This window comes from Lepus europaeus, chromosome 18, assembly GCF_033115175.1.
Source record: "Lepus europaeus isolate LE1 chromosome 18, mLepTim1.pri, whole genome shotgun sequence".
Taxonomy (NCBI): domain Eukaryota; kingdom Metazoa; phylum Chordata; class Mammalia; order Lagomorpha; family Leporidae; genus Lepus; species Lepus europaeus.
This window is the reverse complement of record NC_084844.1, coordinates 20782107-20801954: the sequence shown is the minus strand read 5'-3', so window position 1 is coordinate 20801954 and position 19848 is coordinate 20782107. Positions and strand designations below refer to the sequence as shown.

Genomic DNA, 19848 nt, shown 5'->3' with positions numbered 1-19848 from the left:
GACACGCTGACACAGGACAGCGGTGCACACGGGAGGGGACACGGTGACACAGGACAGCGGTGCACACGGGAGGGGACACGCTGACACAGGACAGCGGTGCACACGGGAGGGGACACGGTGACACAGGACAGCGGTGCACACGGGAGGGGACACGCTGACACAGGACAGTGAACACGGGAAGGGACATGGTGACACAGGACAGCGGTGCACACGGGAGGGGACACGCTGACACAGGACAGTGAACACGGGAAGGGACACGCTGACACAGGACAACGGTGCACAAGGGAGGGGACACGGTGACACAGGACAGCGGTGCACACGGGAGGGGACACGCTGACACAGGACAGTGAACACGGGAAGGGACACGGTGACACAGGACAGCGGTGTACACGGGAGGGGACATGGTGACACAGGACAGCGGTGCACACGGGAGGGGACACGCTGACACAGGACAGCGGTGCACAAGGGAGGGGACACGCTGACACAGGACAGCGGTGCACACGGGAGGGGACACGGTGACACAGGACAGCGGTGCACACGGGAGGGGACACGGTGACACAGGACAGCGGTGCACACGGGAGGGGACACGGTGACACAGGTAGGAAGCACAGTGTGGACCTGCATTGGCACTCTGACCCAGGACGCTGAGGGCACAAGTGGCAGCTTAACCTACCATGCCACAATGAAAGCCCCTTGATGTTTTTAAAGATTTATTTACTATTTTGAAAGGCAGAGAGCGAGCATCCATCCACTGGTTCACTCCCTAAATGGCTCCACTGGCAGGGACTGAGCCAAGCTGAAACCAGGAGCCACAGACTCCATCCGGGTCTCCCACATGGGCGGCAGGGGCCCAAGCACTTGAGCCATCATCTGCTGCCTCCCATGCACACTGGCAGGAAGCTGGACTGGAACCGCAAAGTAGCCAGGACTTGAACCAGGCACTCCAATGTGGGATGCAGGTGTCCCAGAGGGCAACGGAACTCACTACGCCACAACGCCCACCCCGGGTCACCCATTCCAATGGCCCTGGACCCACGGCACCGGCAGGTGGAGATCCAAAGGCGTCAGGGAAATCCACGCCAACTGGACAGGGTTGCCTCCACCCAGCTGACCGCAGCTGCTGTTCAGGCTTCGCGGCTGCGTCACAGTGAGGTCAAACACTCCAGGGCAGTTCCCACCCTTCCATCCTCGCCACCCGGCCGCATCCCCACTCCCTAGGCTGTGCTCAGACTGTTTCCCAGGTAATTCAGGCTGGTTCTGACTCTGCTCCACAGGGCCCCAGGGGCTTCTCAGAGGTTACTGTGCCTCTAAGGCTAAAAGGTGCGGGCTTTGCCCCCAGCACACCCCGTAATCAGAACAGTTTGTTTTTATTTTCATCTGTTTCATACATTAAAGAACAGCTTCCCATGTTTTTAAAAAAAATATTTAAAAGCGCCCCCCAGACAAGACGACCTGAAGACAGTGAACAAGCGGTGGCCCTCGGCTCATTTTTGGAACAGCAGGTGCCGCTGTCCTCCTGCTGGCCTCCCTTGGTGCAGGCGGCGGGTGCAGCAGGGCCCCGCAGCACCTGGCTGCCCTGGGGAGACACCCTCCCGGCCACGCCGAACCCTCAGCGGCCCTGCATCTCCATGTGGTCCCCTGGGTGCAGGATGTGCTGCAGCAGCCCGTTGACCACGTCCAGCGTCTCGTCCCGCTCCAGCACAATGTCGTAGGCGTCCATGTAGCGCTCCCGCCGCTCTTCCACCTGCCAGGGGTGGGGGAAGGAGACCGAGAGTTCCCAGAACACTCTGCCCTCCTCTCTCGATCTCAGGTGGGGGGGGGGGGGGGGGAGGCCTGCAGGCGCTCAGGCACAGGGACCTGCCCCTTGCAGATGCCAATGGGCAGGCATGTGATGCCCATTAGTCCTAGGGTCATTGTCAAAAGGGCAAGGACTCGGATCAAAAGCAAAAACCCAGATGTCACTGACTCATCTGGACCGGGTTCTCACGTGGCTCAAGGACGCGTGGGCCCTGGCACTGCAGGCTGAGGCGAGCACTCTGTACCCTTTGAGAGCGCCCGGCTTCACCGTTGCCAGTCTCGTCTCTTCCCCTCACCCTCCTCGTCTGAGGCACCTCCCTCTCACGAGACCCGTGATTTAGGATGGGTCCTCAGCCCAAACTCCACGAGGCCGCGGAACCTCCTGCCTCTGCTTCCTCACCCTCTGAGGGTTGCTGTCAGGACCCGCCCTCAGCACTCCTGGCCAGGCCAGGTGGGGCGCACACGGCTGCCATCACGGAGGAGGGGACTCTCTTGCATTTCCTGTGACGTCACACGCTGCTACGGGAGGACGCAGCTGTGCCCCTAGCACTTGAACACGGTGCTGGGCACACGCAAGGTGTTCAAAAGCCTCTGCTAACAGGGATTCAAACAGAACAAGCCACGTGGACAGGAAGTCCTGGCCCCGCCTACCTTGTCATTTAGGAAGCCGATCTTGAGAATGTTCTGTACATCAGGTGCCCCCTCGGCCATGGTGAGGTCGCCCATGGAGTCTCCCAGCAGGAGGATGTTGGTCCTGCCCTGAAGCTTCTGGAAGTAGCCAGAGTTCCCACACACGGAGCTGTTCTTGTTGTACGTGTGGATGAGCTGGCCCTTGAAGCCCCGGAGGAAACCCTAGACACAAAAGACAAGACACAGCCGGAGGCGCTGCAGGGACTGCTGTCACAGAGGGACCCCAGGGGGCCAAGAAAATGCTCCACCCTCACTGCAGCCCTGGGCTGTGACAGGCAGGGCCACACGGCCACAGCGCACGCTGAGAAGTGCACAGAGCACAGAATATTTGCTACCTGGCCCTTTACCAGCAAGGTGTACACTCACAGGGGCCACCCAATGGTGACCAACTGCTGTGGCAGAAGCACGAAGCCCGTGACACACACACCTAGCTGTGGACCACGGCCCGGCCACATGGCAAAGCAATGCAAATGCCAGCCCCTGGCTTCAGGGGAAGAAGGCAGAACGTGGGTGGCCGGAGCAGCCCGCCTCTGGCTCCAGACCAAGCCGCAGTCCCTGCCAGCGTGACCCATCAACCAGGCACCCACGCGGAGAGCGGACCACCAGCCAAGCACCAAAGAGAGGGTGCGCCAACAAGCGCCGCAGGGCGAGGCAGCGAGGCCGCTCTCTATGGTGGGGGCCCGGCCCCGCTCCCACTCAGCCCGGCGGGCCCTGGCTCACGTCTTCATCGAAGTCCATGTAGTTGGACACGATGTGCACGTTGGGGTGTAGCACGTTCATCTGTCGGATGATCTCCTCCAGGACGTCCCCAATGCCCGCCGAGAAGATGAACAGGGGAATGCCGGCGTGGTGGAGCGTGTGGAAGAACGTCTGGTAGCCCTCCCTGCAGAGATGGGCACACCCTCAGACCAGATCGGCCTCCGCCCCTGCCCTCTGCCTCCTACTTGGGTTAGATGCTTCCATTTTTTTTTTTTTTCTTTTAAAAAATTTTACACTGAAGCAAAAAACCTACGTGGTGAGTGGTTAAAGTGCACGGACGCCGAGTGTTGGCTGGATGAACGCTCACGTGTGTACACACCTGTGAAACTACTACATCAGGTAGCCCCTGCCCCCGTCAACACCAGCCCTCCCAACTTGGACTTAATTCACCACTGACTAGCTCTGCCTGTCCTTGAACCTCATATAACCGGACTCACACAGAACGTACCCTTTTGTATCTGCCTTTTGTTTTTAAAAGATTTATTTATTTGAAAGGCACAAAGAACGACACAGATCTTCCAACCACTGGTTCACTCCCCAGCTGGCTGCAAGGGCCGGGGCTGGGCCAGGCTGAGGCCAGAAGCCAGGAACTCCATCCAGGTTTTCCATGGGGGTGACAGGGGCCAAGCACTTGGGCCATCTTCTGCTGCTTTCCTAGGCACATGAGCAGGGGAGGGGACTTGAGTTGGTGCTCATGGGATGCTGGTATTGCAGACAGCAGCTTAATCAGCTGTGCCTCAACACTGGCCCCATGTCTGGCTTATTTTATTTCATAAAAATGTGTGATTTATCTGGGTTCTGCGCGTCACGAGTAACTCACTGCCTTTCACCACGACATGGTGCTGCTCCACGCTGGCAACCAAGCTACACGGATGCCCTGTGCTGGCCCCAGGCATTCGTCTCCCCTGAGCATCTCCCTGAGAGCGACTGCTGAGGAGGACGGCAGGCGTGCGTGTGCAGCCAGGGTCTGCACAGCCCGGCAGCCCCCGCACTTAGTGGGCCTGCACACACACATCTCGGCTGTTTCGGCTTCTTAGGAGGCCGCCTCTCTCCCGTGTAGGACGCGTGATCCTTGAGGACAGGTACCCACGTGGCCGCCTTCCTCCACGAGGTCTGAAGATCCAGCAGACACAGCTGCTCAGGACACGCCACTGTCAAAGGTCCTAGCCTAGCGGACGCTGGGTCTGGGTGACGAACGTCAGCACCACCGCCATGAGGGATGAGCTAGACTCTGTTTTTCTATGACACAAAGCCCTGGGGGCAGCGGGGTGACGCAGGGGGTTAGACTGCTGCGTACAACACTCGCATCCCACAATGGAGCACTGGTTCGAGCCCCGGCTGCTCCGCTTCTGATCCAGCTCCCTGCGAATGCACCTGGGAAGGTGGCAGAAGATGACTCATGTGCTTGGGCCCTCGCCACCCATGTGGGAAACCAGGAGAGAGCTCCGGGCTCCTGGCTTCAGCCTGGCCAAGAATTAGCTGTTGTGGGTATCTGGGGAGTGAACCAGTAGATGAAAGATCTCTCTGTCTCTCCCTCTCTTTCCATCACTCCGCCTTTTAAACAAATAAAATCTTTAAAAAAAAAAAAAAAAATCAGGAAGCCCCAGCACGTCTGCAAGATGGCCTCCAGGGAAGCAGGAGGCCCATGAGCTGTCTCCAGAGTGAAAGTGCAGCCCTGTCCACTCAGAAGCCAGGCTGCCGGGTCTCCTGGCTCCTGGAAGCTCGCCCCTCCCCGCTCCTCCGCAGCCTCTGTAGCCACGGGTCTGCACCTGCAGCGTCAACCAGTCGTGGAGTGAAAATATTTGCAACCACGGTTGTGTCTGTCCCTGACACTTACAGACGCTTTCTCATCATCCCCTACCCAACACACAGCTGCTCACAGGGTGTCTCCCTCGTAGCAGCTGCCCCAAGTCACGGTGCTCGGGAGGGGATCGCTCCGTGCGTCCTATGCAAACACTGCACCGTCTTACACAGGGGACTCAGAAGCCCAATTCCCACGGGCATCGAGGGACGGTGCGATGTGGCAGAAGTGTCTTCGGGGTGAGCCGCTCACCTGAGCACCGCGGTGGACTCCCTCACCACCTGTGCGATCTGACACTTCCGAATCCGCTGCTGACACAGCAGGTTGTGCGCCTTGGTCCACCTGGGAACAGACGTCCCATGAAACCCCACATTCCAATCACTCAAGGAAGAGACGTACCCCTCCCCTTTACAAAGCCAAGTCCCCTCTGACAGCCCTGATCGGGGAGGGCTCGCCCTTCCCACAGTCCACTTCCAGGACTCTGGCTGTCCTTAAAAGGATGAGTGGGGGGCCTGACATTGTGGCGTAGCAGGCTGGGCACCTCAGCTGGGAGTGCTGGCTCAAGCCCCGGCTGCTCTGTTCCAACCCAGCTCCCTGCTGATGTCCCAGAGAAAACAGCAGAGGGTGGCTCAAGTGCTTGGGCCCCTGCAGCCCGCACGGGAGACCTGGATGGAGTTTCAGGCTCCTGGCTTCAGCCTGGCCCAGACCTGGCTGCTGCAGCCATTTAGGGAGTGAGCCACAGGATGGAAGATCTCTCTCTCATTCTCTGTCTCTCTCTGCTACTCTGCCTTTCCAAATAAAATACATAAATCTTTAAAAAAAGAGGAAGCGAGTGGGAAAGCAGCACAACAGAAACACACAGTTAGGCAAACTCTTCCGATCCCCGTGCTGTGTGTGCTCTGTGGAGATGCGGGCCCTGCCCAGTGAGGCTGGTATCTACAGGGGCTGCTATGGCGCGAACGCATCCCCCACGGTTCATGTGTTGAAAACATGATCCTCAGTGCACAGGTGTCAGGAGGCGGGGCCTAACAGGAGGCATCGGGGATGTGGGGCACCACTGTAATGAACGGATTAATGCCATTATCATGGGAGCTGGCTCCTTATAAAACAACAAGGCTGGCCGGCACCATCTTGCTCTTTGTCTTTTTAAAAATAATTTATTTTTTATGTGAAGGCAGAATTGATAGAGAGCTCTTTCTATATACTGGTTCACTCCCCAATGGCTTCAATAGCCCAGAACTCCATCCGGGTCTCCTACTTGGGTGGCAGAGGCCCAAGGACTTGGGCCATCTTCCTCTGCTTTTTCAGGCGCGTTAGCCGGGAGCTGGATTGGAAGCAGAGCAGCAAAGACTCGAACCAGTGCTCCAATACGGGGCGCTGGCATTGCAACGACGGTCTGGCCCACTGTGCCACAACGCCTGCCCCTCTCCTCGTCTCTCTCGGCCTCTTTGCCCTTCTGTCATAGGATGGTGCACCCAGAAAGCCCTCACCAGAAAAGGGCCCCTGGATCTTGGACTCTCACTTCTAGAACTGTGGTCCCTACATTTCTGTTGATTATAAATTATCCTGCCGCAGCAGCACAAAGCAGACGACAACAAGGGCCATTTCCCAAAGAGCTGATCTTCTAACTTCTCCCCAGGATTCTGGCAGGCCTTCCACTCTGACGGCAGCCACAGGCGGTTGGTTTTAAGGCTTCTGCCAGCAAAGCCTGCCCCCCAGCCCCTGCCCCTCTAGGGTCCAGGAGTGCGTCCTCACCGTCACTTACCACTCCACCATATGCGGGAACTTGTCTTTGACGGTGCGGTGCGGGTCGATCTCAATGGGGTAATAGTGGTGGAAGAGTGCCGTGAGCTGGGACAAAGGGAGAGAAAGGCCGCTAGCCCCCAGCAACCACAGCTCGGCACACCCGGGGACGGCACGGCAGGCAGGAGAGGGTCTGTGCTCCGGAGGTTTTCACCGGGGAACACGCCATTGACAAAACTCAACCTCCTCGTCCTCGGGCAGCTGGCGCTTATCCACCTGCTACGGGCCAGGGCAGGACTGGATCTACAGAGCGGCCGCGTCCTCGCTTGGCTCAGGGAAGGGTCTAAGTGTTGCGACAGAAGGCACTTTTCCTGCAGCCACGAGGGCTGCCAGGGTCGCTCTGCCACTGCTGTCAATCAGCTTGGTCAGTCCAGCTGGGGCTTAGTGCCGCCTTTCCCAAAACGCGGTCATCTAATGCGTGCACTGGGAGGTAGCGGGCGATGGCTCAAGTGCGTGGGCCCCCGCCAGACATGTAGGCAACCAAGCTCCTGGATCAGCCAGGCCCAGCCCTGGCTGTTGTGGCCATCTGCAGAGTAAACCAATGGACGGGAGACCTCTGTCTTTCAAGTAGACAAAAATAATTCATCTTAAAAAGAGGGCACTGCTGGGAAGGACACAGAGCAAAGTCAAGTCAGGAGCGAAGGCTGCTGGGACGGCTTCAGAGGACGTACACACATCTGTGAGCTGCCACACCCTGACACTGACTCAGCCGTCTGTCTTCATATCTTCCCAAGAAAATGGTATTATGATGGAAAAAGCACAATGCAGAGGGAAGAGACTGGCTTGGCTGTGTGACCCTGGGGGAGCGGTTCAACCTCATGGTAAAGTGGGGACAGTAACATTTCTGTCTTTTGGAGTGCTAGACAGTTAAATGACAAAACATTCAAGTGTCTCGTAAATTCTACAGCTTACAGGAAACTGCATGTCCATATTCCAACCATCAGTCATCATAGGTCTTGGCCAACAAGGAAAAGGTGCTTTAAATATATACCTTTTTAAAGGTTCATTTATTTATTTCAAAGACACAGAGAAAGAGAGAGAGAGATCTCTTCCACCTGCTGGTTCATTCCCTACATGTTCACAATGGCTAGGAATGGGCCAGGCCAAAGCCAGGATTCAGGAACTCCATCCAGGCTTCCCATGTGGCGTGGATGGGCAGGGGCTCAGGCACAGAGCAACCAGGCCTTGAACCAGCGCTCTGACGCCATCACAAGCAGCAATTCAACCTGCAGGGCCACCACACTGGCCCATCTTAAGTATAGTAAGACTATATCTTCCTGAGCGTAGCAACAGCAATTTTTAAAACTTTCATCTTCTGTGGTCTCTATCCTGGACCCTTTGGTTCTAACCAGGAGCCATTTGAAGTAGGACACTCCAGATACTGAGTAAAGAGAAGTGAACCTACCTCCTTCTGACACTCCTCACTGATTATCTTACTGTTATCCAGAATATCTGGGGAAACACAGAATTGTTACTTACCCCTGGGAAGCCATCGCTCAAGCCCAGCAAGGCAAGCTAGCAGTGACTTACTGTAAGAGGATGGGCATCGCTTTCCATTATAGGAAAATCTGCTCAAGGTCATGTCGAAATCGGAAATCACCTAAAGGCAAGAGAGAAAACACGCCTAGACAGCCACCTTCTCCCGGCCGGCGGCCTGTGGACACGGCCCTGGAGGAGTTAGGGAGGGAGCCCCTGGTCAGTACCAGTCTCAGGGTCAGGGATGGCGGCGGGGCGGGGGCACAGGTGAAGGCCCATCCCATGCCATGGGGTCTTTCCTACGGTGTCTTCACCTGCTCGGAGAGACGTATATAAGGCCCTCCGGTCCGGCTCCACCAAGCACCCGAAATTCAACTAACCTATAGCAGGCTGACAACTCTGTGGGGCCCGCGAGGCGAGGGTTGTTCTAAGCACCCAAACGGCCTTTGAAAGAAAGGAGGTTCCCCAGCCCCGGGAAAGCCCAGAGAGCACTGTGAAGGGCAGGCTTTGGGACAGGTGAGCCCATGTGCGTGCCTCCAGGCACCCCGACCGTTTGCGGCGGAGGCGCGGGGCGAGCGGAAGTCCGCGGCAAAGCCGAGCGGGAAGGGACGGCCCCCCGGAGAGGAGACTCCCCGCCGCCGCCGCGCCCCCAGCCCCGCGGTACCTGCAGCTGGTCTCCACCGCCCCGGCGGAGGGCGCTCACGATCTCCTGCACCCGCCCGGGCTGCCGCATCAGGACCGTGGCCTTCATCAGGGCGCTCACCTGTCCCGGGACCGAGAGAACCGCTGACCCCGGCGCCGCGCAGGGCCCTGGGAAGCCGGGGCTCCCTCGGACGCCCCTGCGAGGCGGACCGGGCTGCGGGGGGAGCGGCTGCGGGCCGCGACGGCGCGGCTGGGGACTTCTGAGCACCCCGGGGACCCAAGCCCGCGACCGCCCCACATGGGCAGCCCCCTCCCGCCTCACCTCCTCCGCCATCGCTCTCGCCGCCTGGTGGGCGGCTACGGCCAACACTGCAGTCGCGCGGCAGCACTGCGCAGGCGCCGCCTCCCACGGGCGGGGGCGGGGCCAGGGAGCGGAGGGGGCGGGACGGGGGCGGGACCAAGGAGTGACTTGGGCTGGCCACGCGGGCTCCCCCGGGCGGGTTGCGCGGTTCGCAGACTCGGTGAAAGGTTGCATCGTGAGGAGGGTGAGGGTCTCGAGAGGGTGGGATTGCGTGGGTGGTGTCAAGGAGCCTTGGGTGGGCTCCTGCCATTCATTCTGGAGCAAAAGACCTGGTAAGAGAAGTCGTTTCCAGACTTGAAGTTTTGTAACAACAATCCATGCGTCCAGCGTTTGGCACAGCCTTTCAGCGTGGGCTGGAATGCCCGCATCCCATATCTACGTGCCTAGGTTCGAGCCCCGGCTCCACTCCCAGTTGGATTCCGGTTAATGCATACCTTGGGAGGCAGCGGTAATGGCCTATGTATCTGGGTCCCAGCCATACATTTGGGAGACCCAGGTTGAGTTCTGGGCTCGCTCCCCCCATCCTTTTTGGAAATGCTTATTTATTCATTTTTATTTGAAAGCCAGAGAAAGAAAGACTCGGCTGAAGTCAAGAGCCAGGAACTCCATCTGAGCCTCCCACATGGATGGCAACGACCCAAGGGCATGAGGCTGGCCCTAACACAGAGGCAGGACTGGAGCCCACTGCTTGCCCCGTGTGCCCCATCAGCCCTGACTTGCAGCACCCGGGGACTGAACCAGTGAGTGGAGTTCTCTCTCATCTCTCTGGCTCACAAGGACACCCACCAGGTGGAGGGAGCCATCTGGTGAATTCTGCCAAGCATCCAGAAGGTGCTTTCTCAACCAGACACAGAAGAAACACAGGGCCTGACGGACACGTCGAGGGGGCCGGAATCCCTGACGGCTGGGCCAGGATGGAAGTTAATCATGTGTGCTTCTCCCGTCTCTCCGGACCTGGGTTTCTGTGAGCTCAGGCTGTGTGTGGCGCCATGGAAGGTGAAGAGAACCTGCAGGGACACCAACCTGGGCGGTCTGAAATGGGCAACAGGACGTGGAGTCAAGAAAAACCCTCAGGAGGTGTTGATGGTCCCAACTCTGCTCTGGGCTGGAGAATGGGGAAGGCAGGAGGTGTGGGGTGGTCTCCAGCCCGAGTGGTGGTGGGGGAGGGGGGGTTTAGGGGGCAGGCCCAGCAGGGAGTTCCAGAACCCGAGAGCACAATCCTGAGTGATCTCACTGCCGGCCTGGGATTCTGGAACTTGGGCTCCCTGATGGGCCCTATATGAAAGATGTAGTAGGGAAAAGGAGCGACAGCTGGCTAAAGGGGCCCCCCACAATCCTCCCCAACACCCTAGGAGAGCAGCCTCTCTCCGCTGGTCCCAGGGTGCCATGGAGATGGAGAGCACGGCGACCTCCGCACGGTTCCACCAGCCTCACATGGAGAGGAAGATGAGCGCGATGACCTGCGAGATCTTCAACGAGCTTAGGCTGGAGGGCAAGCTCTGCGACGTGGTCATCAAGGTCAATGGCTTTGAGTTCAATGCCCATAAGAACATCCTGTGTAGCTGCAGTTCCTACTTTAGGTACGGCAGGGGTGCCCGACTCAGCTGAAGGGGGAACGGCACTCATTTCCAGACCATCTGACCCACTCTGTGTTTCCCGCCCCCTCTTCATTCTCTCCTTTCTGTTTATTTGACTGGCAGAGAGGCAGGGCTTCCATCTGCTGGTTCGCTCTTGAAAGGTCCAAGGCTGAGCCATGCAGAAGCCAGGAGCTGGGAGCTCCATCCGGGTCTCCCATGTGGGTGGCAGGGACCCAAGTACCTGAGCCATCTTGTGCTGCCTCACACAGTCCGCACTAGCAGGAGGCTGGGTCAGAAGCAGAGCGGTGGGACTTGAGCCAGGACTCTGATACGATGCGGGTATCGACTTAACCTGCTGTGCCGAACGGCAGCCGTGCCACCCCCACGATCCTAGGTGTGGGGACAGTCAAAGCTCTGGGTTCCTGGAGCCTCTTTCCTCTGATTTTTCTTTTTCTTTCTTTCTTTTTTTTTTATTTTTATTTTTTTTTTAATTTTTTGACAGGCAGAGTGGACAGTGAGAGAGAGAGACAGAGAGAAAGGTCTTCCTTTGCCGTTGGTTCACCCTCCAATGGCCGCTGCGGCCAGCGCATCTCGCTGATCCGAAGCCAGGAGCCAGGTGCTTCTCCTGGTCTCCCATGGGGTGCAGGGCCCAAGCACCTGGGCCATCCTCCACTGCCTTCCCGGGCCACAGCAGAGAGCTGGCCTGGAAGAGGGGCAACCGGGATAGAATCTGGCACCCCAACCGGGACTAGAACCCGGTGTGCCGGTGCCGCAAGGCGGAGGATTAGCCTATTGAGCCGCGGCGCCGGCCTCCTCTGATTTTTCAACTGGCTCCCAACCAAAGAGGTGGGCCAGGTGCTTCTTTGATTGTTAACCCCAAAGCCGCCTTTGGGAAGGCTGGACAGCCCTCCTGGATTTCCCGCTGACTCTCAGAGGGCAGCGCTCCTAGGGCATTCAGACAGCAGCGCAGGCCGGCAGCAGATTAACAAGGCCTGAGGGAACACAAGAGGGTGGGGGAAGCACCCAGGAAACACTTATGGGGAAAAAAGGGTGAACTCAGGCTCAAACCATTGTCACTCGGGAAGTGGAAGGGCTATTTTGTTCAAGACTTTAAAATGTTTGAATCATCCGTTCCAATGAAAACGATAGATGTGTCCCACCAGTTGCTAAAATTCTCATTCAGCCGGCTCCCAGGGCCAGGGCCACAGAGAGGAGCAGCCAGTGCTGCTGAGGCTCCTGGGCCAGTCTCTGTTGCAACCACTGGACTCTGCTTTCGCGAGGCAAAAGCAGCCGTAGGAACACTTAAAGGACAGGTGCTCCAGTGAGATTCACAGACTCTGGAGTTTGACTTTATTGTAATTTTTAGATGGCACAAAATATTCTTGTGACCTTTCCCCCTAAGAATTTAAAAACATGAAAACAACATTTTGAGGGAAGTGCAGTGGGGGGGGGGGGGTTTGGATTTGGCCCAGAGGGCGTGGGTGTGCAGGCCTCTGTGCTAGAGGAAAAGTTTCATCTCCACGTGCATGTGTTTTTAAACCTCTTAGGAAAAGGAGGAAAATAAGAGGGTGTTTTAAAAAGTGGATTGAAGCCAGCGCCATGGCTCAATAGGCTAATCCTCTACCTTGCGGCACCGGCACACTGGGTTCTAGTCCCAGAGGGGCACAGGATTCTGTCCCGGTTGCCCCCCTTCCAGTCCAGCTCTCTTCTGTGGCCAGGGAGTGCAGTGGAGGATGGCCCAAGTGCTTGGGCCCTGTACCCCATGGGAGACCAGGAGAAGCACCTGGCTCCTGGCTTCAGATCAGCGCGGTGCGCCAGCCGCAGCGCGCCAGCCGCGGCGGCCATTGGAGGGTGAACCAACGGCAAAAGGAAGACCTTTCTCTCTCTCTCTCTCACTGTCTACTCTGCCTGTCAAAAAAAAAAAAAAAAGTGGATTGAAAGATAAATTCGGGTGCAAAAAATTAGAAATCAATGCATAATAGACATTTTCTGTGAACTCTGAAGACTCCTGGTATGCATGGTTTCAAAAAATTCTGTGTCAAAATGAGCTTCCATTTTTATTCCATTTGAAGTGGCATCATAGGGCATGGACTTCGTTTTGCCCAATAGCTAGAAGAGCACACAGCTCCATAGTAGGAGTCCAATAAATAGTTGTGGAATGACAGCCACGTATTCATTCGACAGACATTATGAGGTGCTTAGTTTGTTTTTTGTTTGACAGGCAGAGTGGACAGTGAGAGAGAGACAGAGAGAAAGGTCTTCCTTTGCCGTTGGTTCACCCCCCAATGGCTGCTGCGGCCAGCGCACCACGCTGATCTGAAGCCAGGAGCCAGGTGCTTCTCCTGGTCTCCCATGCAGGTGCAGGGCCCAAGCACTTGGGCCATCCTCCACTGCACTCCCGGGCCACAGCAGAGAGCTGGACTGGAAGAGGAGCGACCAGGACAGAATCCGGCGCTCCGATCAGGACTAGAACCCGGTGTGCCAGCGCCACAGGCAGAGAATTAGCCTAGTCAGCCGTGGCGCCAGCCAAGGTGCTTAGGTTGTGACAGGTGCTACCCTGGGTACTGGAGAGAGAACAATGGATACACAGGGTCTCCTGGAGCTTATTTCTAGTAGGAGCAAAAGGCATGAAGTAAAGTATGCACCAGGTCATGCTGGGGTAGGGGAGAAAAGGAGGAAGACGGGGAGTGGCGAGTGCCAGTTTTCACAGGATTTCGCCTACAACATGATATTTGAGCAAGGACTTGAAGAGGACAGAGGGGGTGGGATGCAGAGATCCAGGACAGGAGAGCCTTCCAGGCAAAGGGACCAAAGGCCCAAAGTACTAGGGACCAAGGCTGGAAGCACCTCTGGTGAGCTCCAAGGAACAGCCAGGGGCCAGCAGGACTGGAACAGAGAAAGCAGAAGGTGGGGCAAAGAGTTATTAGTGGACCAGATGGCAGAGGGCTTTCGTAGTTCCAGGTGAGGACTTCATATTCCACCCTGAGTAAGAGGGAAGCCAGCGGAAGGCTTTGAATAGAGGAGGAGTACAAACCCATGTAAGGATCATTCTGGCTGCTGGGATAAGACCTTGACCTCTGGAGGTGTCAAGGGCAGAGGCAGGCAGCTGAGTTAGGAGGAGAATCTAGATAAGAGACAGAAGTGGCTTAGACCAAGAGGTAGCAATAAAAAGGTGAGAAGTGATCAGATTCTGGATATGGGTTAATTGAATGATATGTGTTTAAAATTTATTTATTTAAAGATTTATTTTATTTATTTGAAAGGCAGAGTCACAGAGAGAGAGAGAGGGAGAAGGAGATCTTTCATCTGCTGGTTCACTCCCCAGATGGCCGCAATGGCTAGGGCTGTACTAGGCGGAAACCAGAAGCCAGGAGCTTTATCCAGGTCACCCACATGGGTGCAGGAGCCCAAGGAGCCCATCCTCCACTGCTTTCCCAGGCACATTAGCAGGGAGCTGGATAGGAAGTGGAGCAGCCAGGACTCAAACGCACCGATAGGGGATGCCAGCATTGCAGGAGGTAGCTGAAGCTATTAAGCCACAACACTGGCCCTAGATTTATTTATTTGAAAGGCAGAGCAACAGACAGACAGAGATCTTCCATCTGCTGGCTCATTTCCCAAATGGTTGCAACAGTTGGGGCTGGGCCAGGCCAAAGCCAGGAGCTACGCACTCGATCAGCTCTTTCACATGGATGACAGAGACTCAAGTACTTAAGCCATCGTCTGCTGCTTCCCAGGTGCATTAGCAGGGAGCCAGATCAGAAGCAGAGTAACTGGAACTCAAACCCAAACTCTGATATGGCTTGCGGGCAGCAGTTTAATTGGCTGTGTGAAAATGCCTGCCCAGAGTGATACTTACTTAAAAAGCATATTGCTTGGGGCCGGTGCTGTGGCTTAGTAGGCTCAGCCTCTGCCTTCAGTGCTGCCATCCCATATGGATGCCAGTTCTGGTCCCAGCTGCTCCTCTTTCCATCCAGCTCCCTGCTGTGGTCTGGGAAAGCAGTAGATGGCCCAAGTCCTTAGCCCCTGCACCCACGGGGGAGACCTGGAAGAAGCTCCTGGCTCCTGGTTTCAGATTGGCCCAGCTCCAGCCATTGCGGCCATTTTGGGAGTAAGCCAGCAGATGGAAGACCTTTTCTTTGTCTCTCCCTCTCTCTGTCTGTAACTCTACCTCTCAAATAAATAAAATATTTTTTAAAAAAACCACCATAAAGCATATTGTTCAGGTTCAGTTTCCATAAGCAAGGGCGATGCGTGGAGACAGAAGAGACCTGAGCCTTCTTCCCAGTTCTCAATCTCAGTTCCTCCTCCAGGAAATGGAAAAAAGACCATGGTCATGAGTGTGAGGTGAGAAGGGTCCAAGGCTCTTAGAACGGTCGTCTTCTTGCTCGCTCACTGTGTAACACAGCACGCCTGCACCCTGCTTCCTCGAGCCAGTTTATTCCCAGCATACTCACTGTGCATACTTGGGAAACGTCCAAACTCACAAGAGAAAGTGGGGCAGGGCAGGGGAGAGGCGGCAAACAGGAGAGAGCGATTTCATGGCCGCTGGTTTCTTTTTTTCCAGAGCTTTGTTTACAAGTGGCTGGAACAACACCGAGAAGAAGGTATATAACATTCCTGGCATCTCCCCCGACATGATGAAGCTGATCATCGAGTACGCGTACACCCGGACCGTGCCCATCACACCGGACAACGTGGAGAAGCTGCTGGCCGCTGCGGACCAGTTCAACATCATGGGCATCGTCAGGGGTTGCTGCGAGTTCCTCAAGTCGGAGCTGTGTTTGGACAACTGTATCGGCATCTGCAAGTTCACCGACTACTACTACTGCCCCGAGCTGAGGCAGAAGGCCTACATGTTCATACTGCACAACTTCGAGGAGATGGTGAAAGTCTCAGCAGAGTTTTTGGAGCTCTCGGTCACTGAACTCAAGGACATCATTGAGAAAGACGAACTGAACGTCAAACAGGAAGACGCTGTGTTCGAGGCCATTTTAAAGTGGATTTCTCATGACCCCCAAAATAGGAAGCAGCACATTTCAGTTTTGCTTCCCAAGGTCAAGTTTAGTTTTTTTTTTTGGTGAATGCTTAATAGCTTGCTCTTGATTCATTTACCCCAGAGGGCTGCTCCTAAGAGTTGCAGCCAGAAGCATCGCAGATTCCAGGGCTGTAGCTACATGGTTTCAGGCAGAAGGCACATCCTACTCCCCCATGGAATCTGGCCAATTTCTGTCCCCTTGGCATTGCTAGTTCCTTCTTTAACCAGAATTTTTCCTGGTGGTAGGGGAAGGAGAGGGCCTTGCTTTTTTTCCTATTCTGAGATTCCCTACGTCCAGGGTAGAGGTTGGACTGGAAACCAAAGCCTGAGTTATCACACAGGTGTAGGCAGTCAGTGCTAGTCAGTGTGGTTTTAACACAGAAACACACATACAATCACTACAGCCTCTTTCTCCAGGCCGGTGCAGGGGCCTTCCATCTACTGCATTCTTGGCACCCGAATTGGGCCCCTCCCCCAAATATTTAAACCGTATGTTACAGGATTAGAAAGCAAATCCAAGTGTCTTCTGGATCCTCTCACCTCGTCTGAATGACTTTCTGTATTTCCTTCTCAGGTTCGCCTGGCCCTAATGCACGCTGAGTACTTCATGAACAATGTTAAGATGAATGACTACGTCAAAGACAGTGAGGAATGCAAGCCAGTCATCATTAATGCCCTTAAGGCCATGTATGACCTGAACATGAATGGACCCTCTAATTCCGACTTCACCAACCCACTCACCAGGCCCCGCCTACCCTATGCCATCTTATTTGCCATCGGTGGCTGGAGTGGTGGGAGCCCCACCAATGCCATTGAGGCATATGATGCTCGGGCAGACAGATGGGTGAATGTCACTTGTGAGGAAGAGAGTCCCCGTGCCTACCATGGGGCAGCCTATTTGAAGGGCTACGTGTATATCATTGGGGGGTTCGATAGTGTAGACTACTTTAATAGTGTTAAGCGTTTTGACCCAGTCAAGAAAACCTGGCACCAGGTGGCCCCAATGCACTCCAGACGTTGCTATGTCAGCGTGACAGTCCTCAGCAACTTCATTTATGCCATGGGAGGATTCGATGGCTATGTGCGTCTCAACACCGCTGAACGGTATGAACCAGAGACCAACCAGTGGACGCTCATTGCCCCCATGCACGAGCAAAGGAGTGATGCAAGCGCCACAACACTCTATGGGAAGGTAAAGAACCAAGGCGGGGGAGGAAAACACAGAGCAAAGCCCAGAAATGCTCACCTCCTGTTTTAGTGTGGGTGAAAAACCAAAGGGCGAGAACTCACCCTGCAGTGCAGGCGTCCCTTGGCAGCCCCAGGGGCTCAGCTCCAGGACCTCCTGAGACAACAAAATCTGCTGATGTTCAAGTCCCTGTTGGCATGGCATTTGCATGAAACACACACACACCCTCTCGTGTACCTCAAGTCACCTCTTCGGTTACTTATATTAGTAATACAATGCAGATATTATGTGAAAAGGTGTTAGAGCGTCTCCCATGTGGGTGCCAAGGGCCCAGACACTTGGGCCACCTTCTGCTGCTTTCCCAGGTGCATTAGCAGGGAGCTGGATGGGGAGTAGGGCAGCCAGGACTCCAACTGGTGCCCATATGGGATGCCGTGCAGCAGCTTAACCTGCTGTGCCACTCACCAGCCCCAGGACACTATTTTTTTAAAATTGTGTAAATTTTTTTTTTTTTTATTTTTGACAGGCAGAGTGGACAGTGAGAGAGAGAGAGACAGAGAGAAAGGTCTTCCTTTGCCATTGGTTCACCCTCTAATGGCCGCCGCGGTAGCGCGCTGCGGCCGGCGCACCGCGCTGATCCGATGGCAGGAGCCAGGTGCTTATCCTGGTCTCCCATGGGGTGCAGAGCCCAAACACTTGGGCCATCCTCCACTGCACTCCCTGGCCACAGCAGAGAGCTGGCCTGGAAGAGGGGCAACCGGGACAGGATCGGTGCCCCGACCGGGACTAGAACCCGGTGTGCCGGCGCCGCAAGGCGGAGGATTAGCCTGTTGAGCCACGGCGCCGGCCAAAAATTGTGTAAATTTTATTTGAAATGCAGAGACAGAAATATCTTCTGTCTAGTGGTTCACTCCCAAATGCCTAACAGCCAGGGCTGGGCCAGGCTGAAGCCACAAGCCCAGAACTAAACCTGAGTCCCCGTGAGGATGACAGGTACCCAACAGTGCACTTTAGTAGGAAGCTGGCTCAGAAACAGAGGGAGGACCATGCCCAGGAATAGGGGATGTGTGTCCCAGGCAGCACCAGCCCAGATGAAATTTTTTTTTTTTAAAGAATTATTTTATTTCTTTGAAAGACAGAGTTACAGAGAGAGGTAGAGCCAGAGAAAGAGAGGCCTTCCATTCCGCTGGTTCACTCTCCAAATGACCGCAATGGCCAAAGCTGAGGTGATCTGAAGCCAGGAGCCAGGAGCTTCTTCCAGGTCTCCCACGCGGGTACAGGGGCCCAAGGACTTGGGCCATCTTCTACTGCTTCCCCAGGCCATAGCAGAGAACTGGATCGGAAGAGGAGCAGCTGGGACTTGAACCGGTGCCCACATGGGGTACCGGCGCTGCAAGCAGGGGCTTTAACCCACTGTGCCACAGTGCCAGCCCCCCAGATGCAATTTTTATCTGAATATTTTTGATCCACGATAGGTTGAATCACAATTGTGGAAACCAGAGATATAGAAAGCCCACTGTATTCATTTCTTCCTCAAATGATTAAGTGGCAATTTAATTTTTATTTTACTTATTTAAAAAAAAAATGCATGGGGGCTGGTGTTGTGGCACAGCACATTAAGCCATCCCCAGCAATGCCAGCATCCCACACTGGAGTGCCAGTTTGAGTCCTGGCTACTTCTGATTTAGCTTTCAGCTAATACATTTGGGAAGGCAGTGGATGATGGCCTGGGTGCTTGGGGCCATCCTGTGTGAGACTTGGATGGAATTCTAGGCTCCTGGCTTCGGTCTGGCCCAGACCTGGCTATTGCAACCATTTGGGGAGTGAACCAGCAGATGGATGATCTGTCAAATAAAGAAATATTAAAAAAAAAAAATACTGCATGCACAAATGGAAAAAAATTCAGAGACTAAAGACTGGCATTACAAGTAATGCCACACACACACTCCCTTTCTTTCCACTCCCCAGAGGTGACTGGAGTAATATTGGACATTCTTCACACAGGTCTACATATGTGGTGGGTTTAACGGTAACGAATGCCTGTTTACAGCAGAAGTGTACAACACTGAGAGCAATCAGTGGACAGTCATAGCGCCCATGAGAAGCAGGAGGAGTGGAATAGGCGTCATTGCTTATGGAGAACACGTGTACGCGGTGAGTCCCTCACCAGGAACAGGCTTACGCCACCACTGGAGTTTTCTGCTTTTCTAAGGCAGATAATAGGTGGAGGCGTGAAATCCCTCAGTGAAGAGAAGCAATGGGAAAAGTCAACTGGGTTCTTTCGCTGTCCACAGGTAGGCGGCTTTGATGGAGCAAATCGACTCAGGAGTGCAGAAGCCTACAGCCCGGTGGCCAACACTTGGCGCACGATCCCCACTATGTTCAATCCCCGCAGCAATTTTGGCATCGAGGTGGTGGACGACCTCCTGTTCGTAGTGGGTGGCTTCAATGGCTTTACCACCACCTTTAATGTCGAGTGCTACGACGAGAAGACCGACGAGTGGTACGATGCCCATGACATGAGCATCTACCGCAGTGCCCTGAGCTGCTGTGTGGTACCGGGGCTGGCCAACGTGGGGGAATATGCAGCGAGACGGGACAACTTCACAGGGTTAGCACTGCGAGATGAAGTAAAGTATTCTGCTTCGACAAGTACCCTACCTGTATGAGTCTCTTCATTAGCTAATAAAAAGTCTAAGCAATAAGAATTAATTCTTT

General features: G+C 55.2%; 2 protein-coding genes across 2 annotated transcripts; one reads left to right on the top strand and one right to left on the bottom strand.

The window, feature by feature from the left end:
- Positions 1-1351: 1351 nt before the first annotated feature.
- On the bottom strand, positions 1352-9355 carry NT5C3B (5'-nucleotidase, cytosolic IIIB). The gene is made up of 9 exons (XM_062216756.1): positions 9291-9355; positions 8991-9089; positions 8381-8450; positions 8256-8302; positions 6813-6898; positions 5300-5389; positions 3208-3370; positions 2449-2649; positions 1352-1744 (listed from the first exon to the last, which is right to left on the bottom strand). Exons 1-9 carry the CDS (start codon positions 9300-9302, stop codon positions 1610-1612), a joined length of 903 nt encoding a protein of 300 aa, XP_062072740.1. The 5' UTR covers positions 9303-9355; the 3' UTR covers positions 1352-1609.
- Positions 9356-10715: 1360 nt separating this feature from the next.
- Positions 10716-19799, top strand: KLHL10 (kelch like family member 10). The gene is made up of 5 exons (XM_062175250.1): positions 10716-10909; positions 15474-15963; positions 16519-17136; positions 19135-19284; positions 19425-19799. The coding sequence occupies exons 1-5, from the start codon at positions 10716-10718 to the stop codon at positions 19797-19799; spliced, it is 1827 nt and encodes a 608-aa protein (XP_062031234.1).
- The last annotated feature ends 49 nt before the right edge of the window (positions 19800-19848 follow it).

What these genes read in the sequence shown, in the direction of transcription:
- NT5C3B (XM_062216756.1), bottom strand. An exon ending in ACATGGACTTCGATGAAGAC is followed by an intron (nt 2,650 to 3,207) that starts GTGAGCCAGGGC and finishes TTTTGTGTCTAG; the next exon opens with GGTTTCCTCCGGGGCTTCAA. An exon ending in TCGGCTTCCTAAATGACAAG is followed by an intron (nt 1,745 to 2,448) that starts GTAGGCGGGGCC and finishes CACCCCTGGCAG; the next exon opens with GTGGAAGAGCGGCGGGAGCG.
- KLHL10 (XM_062175250.1), top strand. Translation starts at nt 10,716, where the DNA reads ATGGAGATGGAGAGCACGGCGACCTCCGCACGGTTCCACCAGCCTCAC. An exon ending in CCACAACACTCTATGGGAAG is followed by an intron (nt 17,137 to 19,134) that starts GTAAAGAACCAA and finishes TTCTTCACACAG; the next exon opens with GTCTACATATGTGGTGGGTT. An exon ending in ATGGAGAACACGTGTACGCG is followed by an intron (nt 19,285 to 19,424) that starts GTGAGTCCCTCA and finishes CGCTGTCCACAG; the next exon opens with GTAGGCGGCTTTGATGGAGC.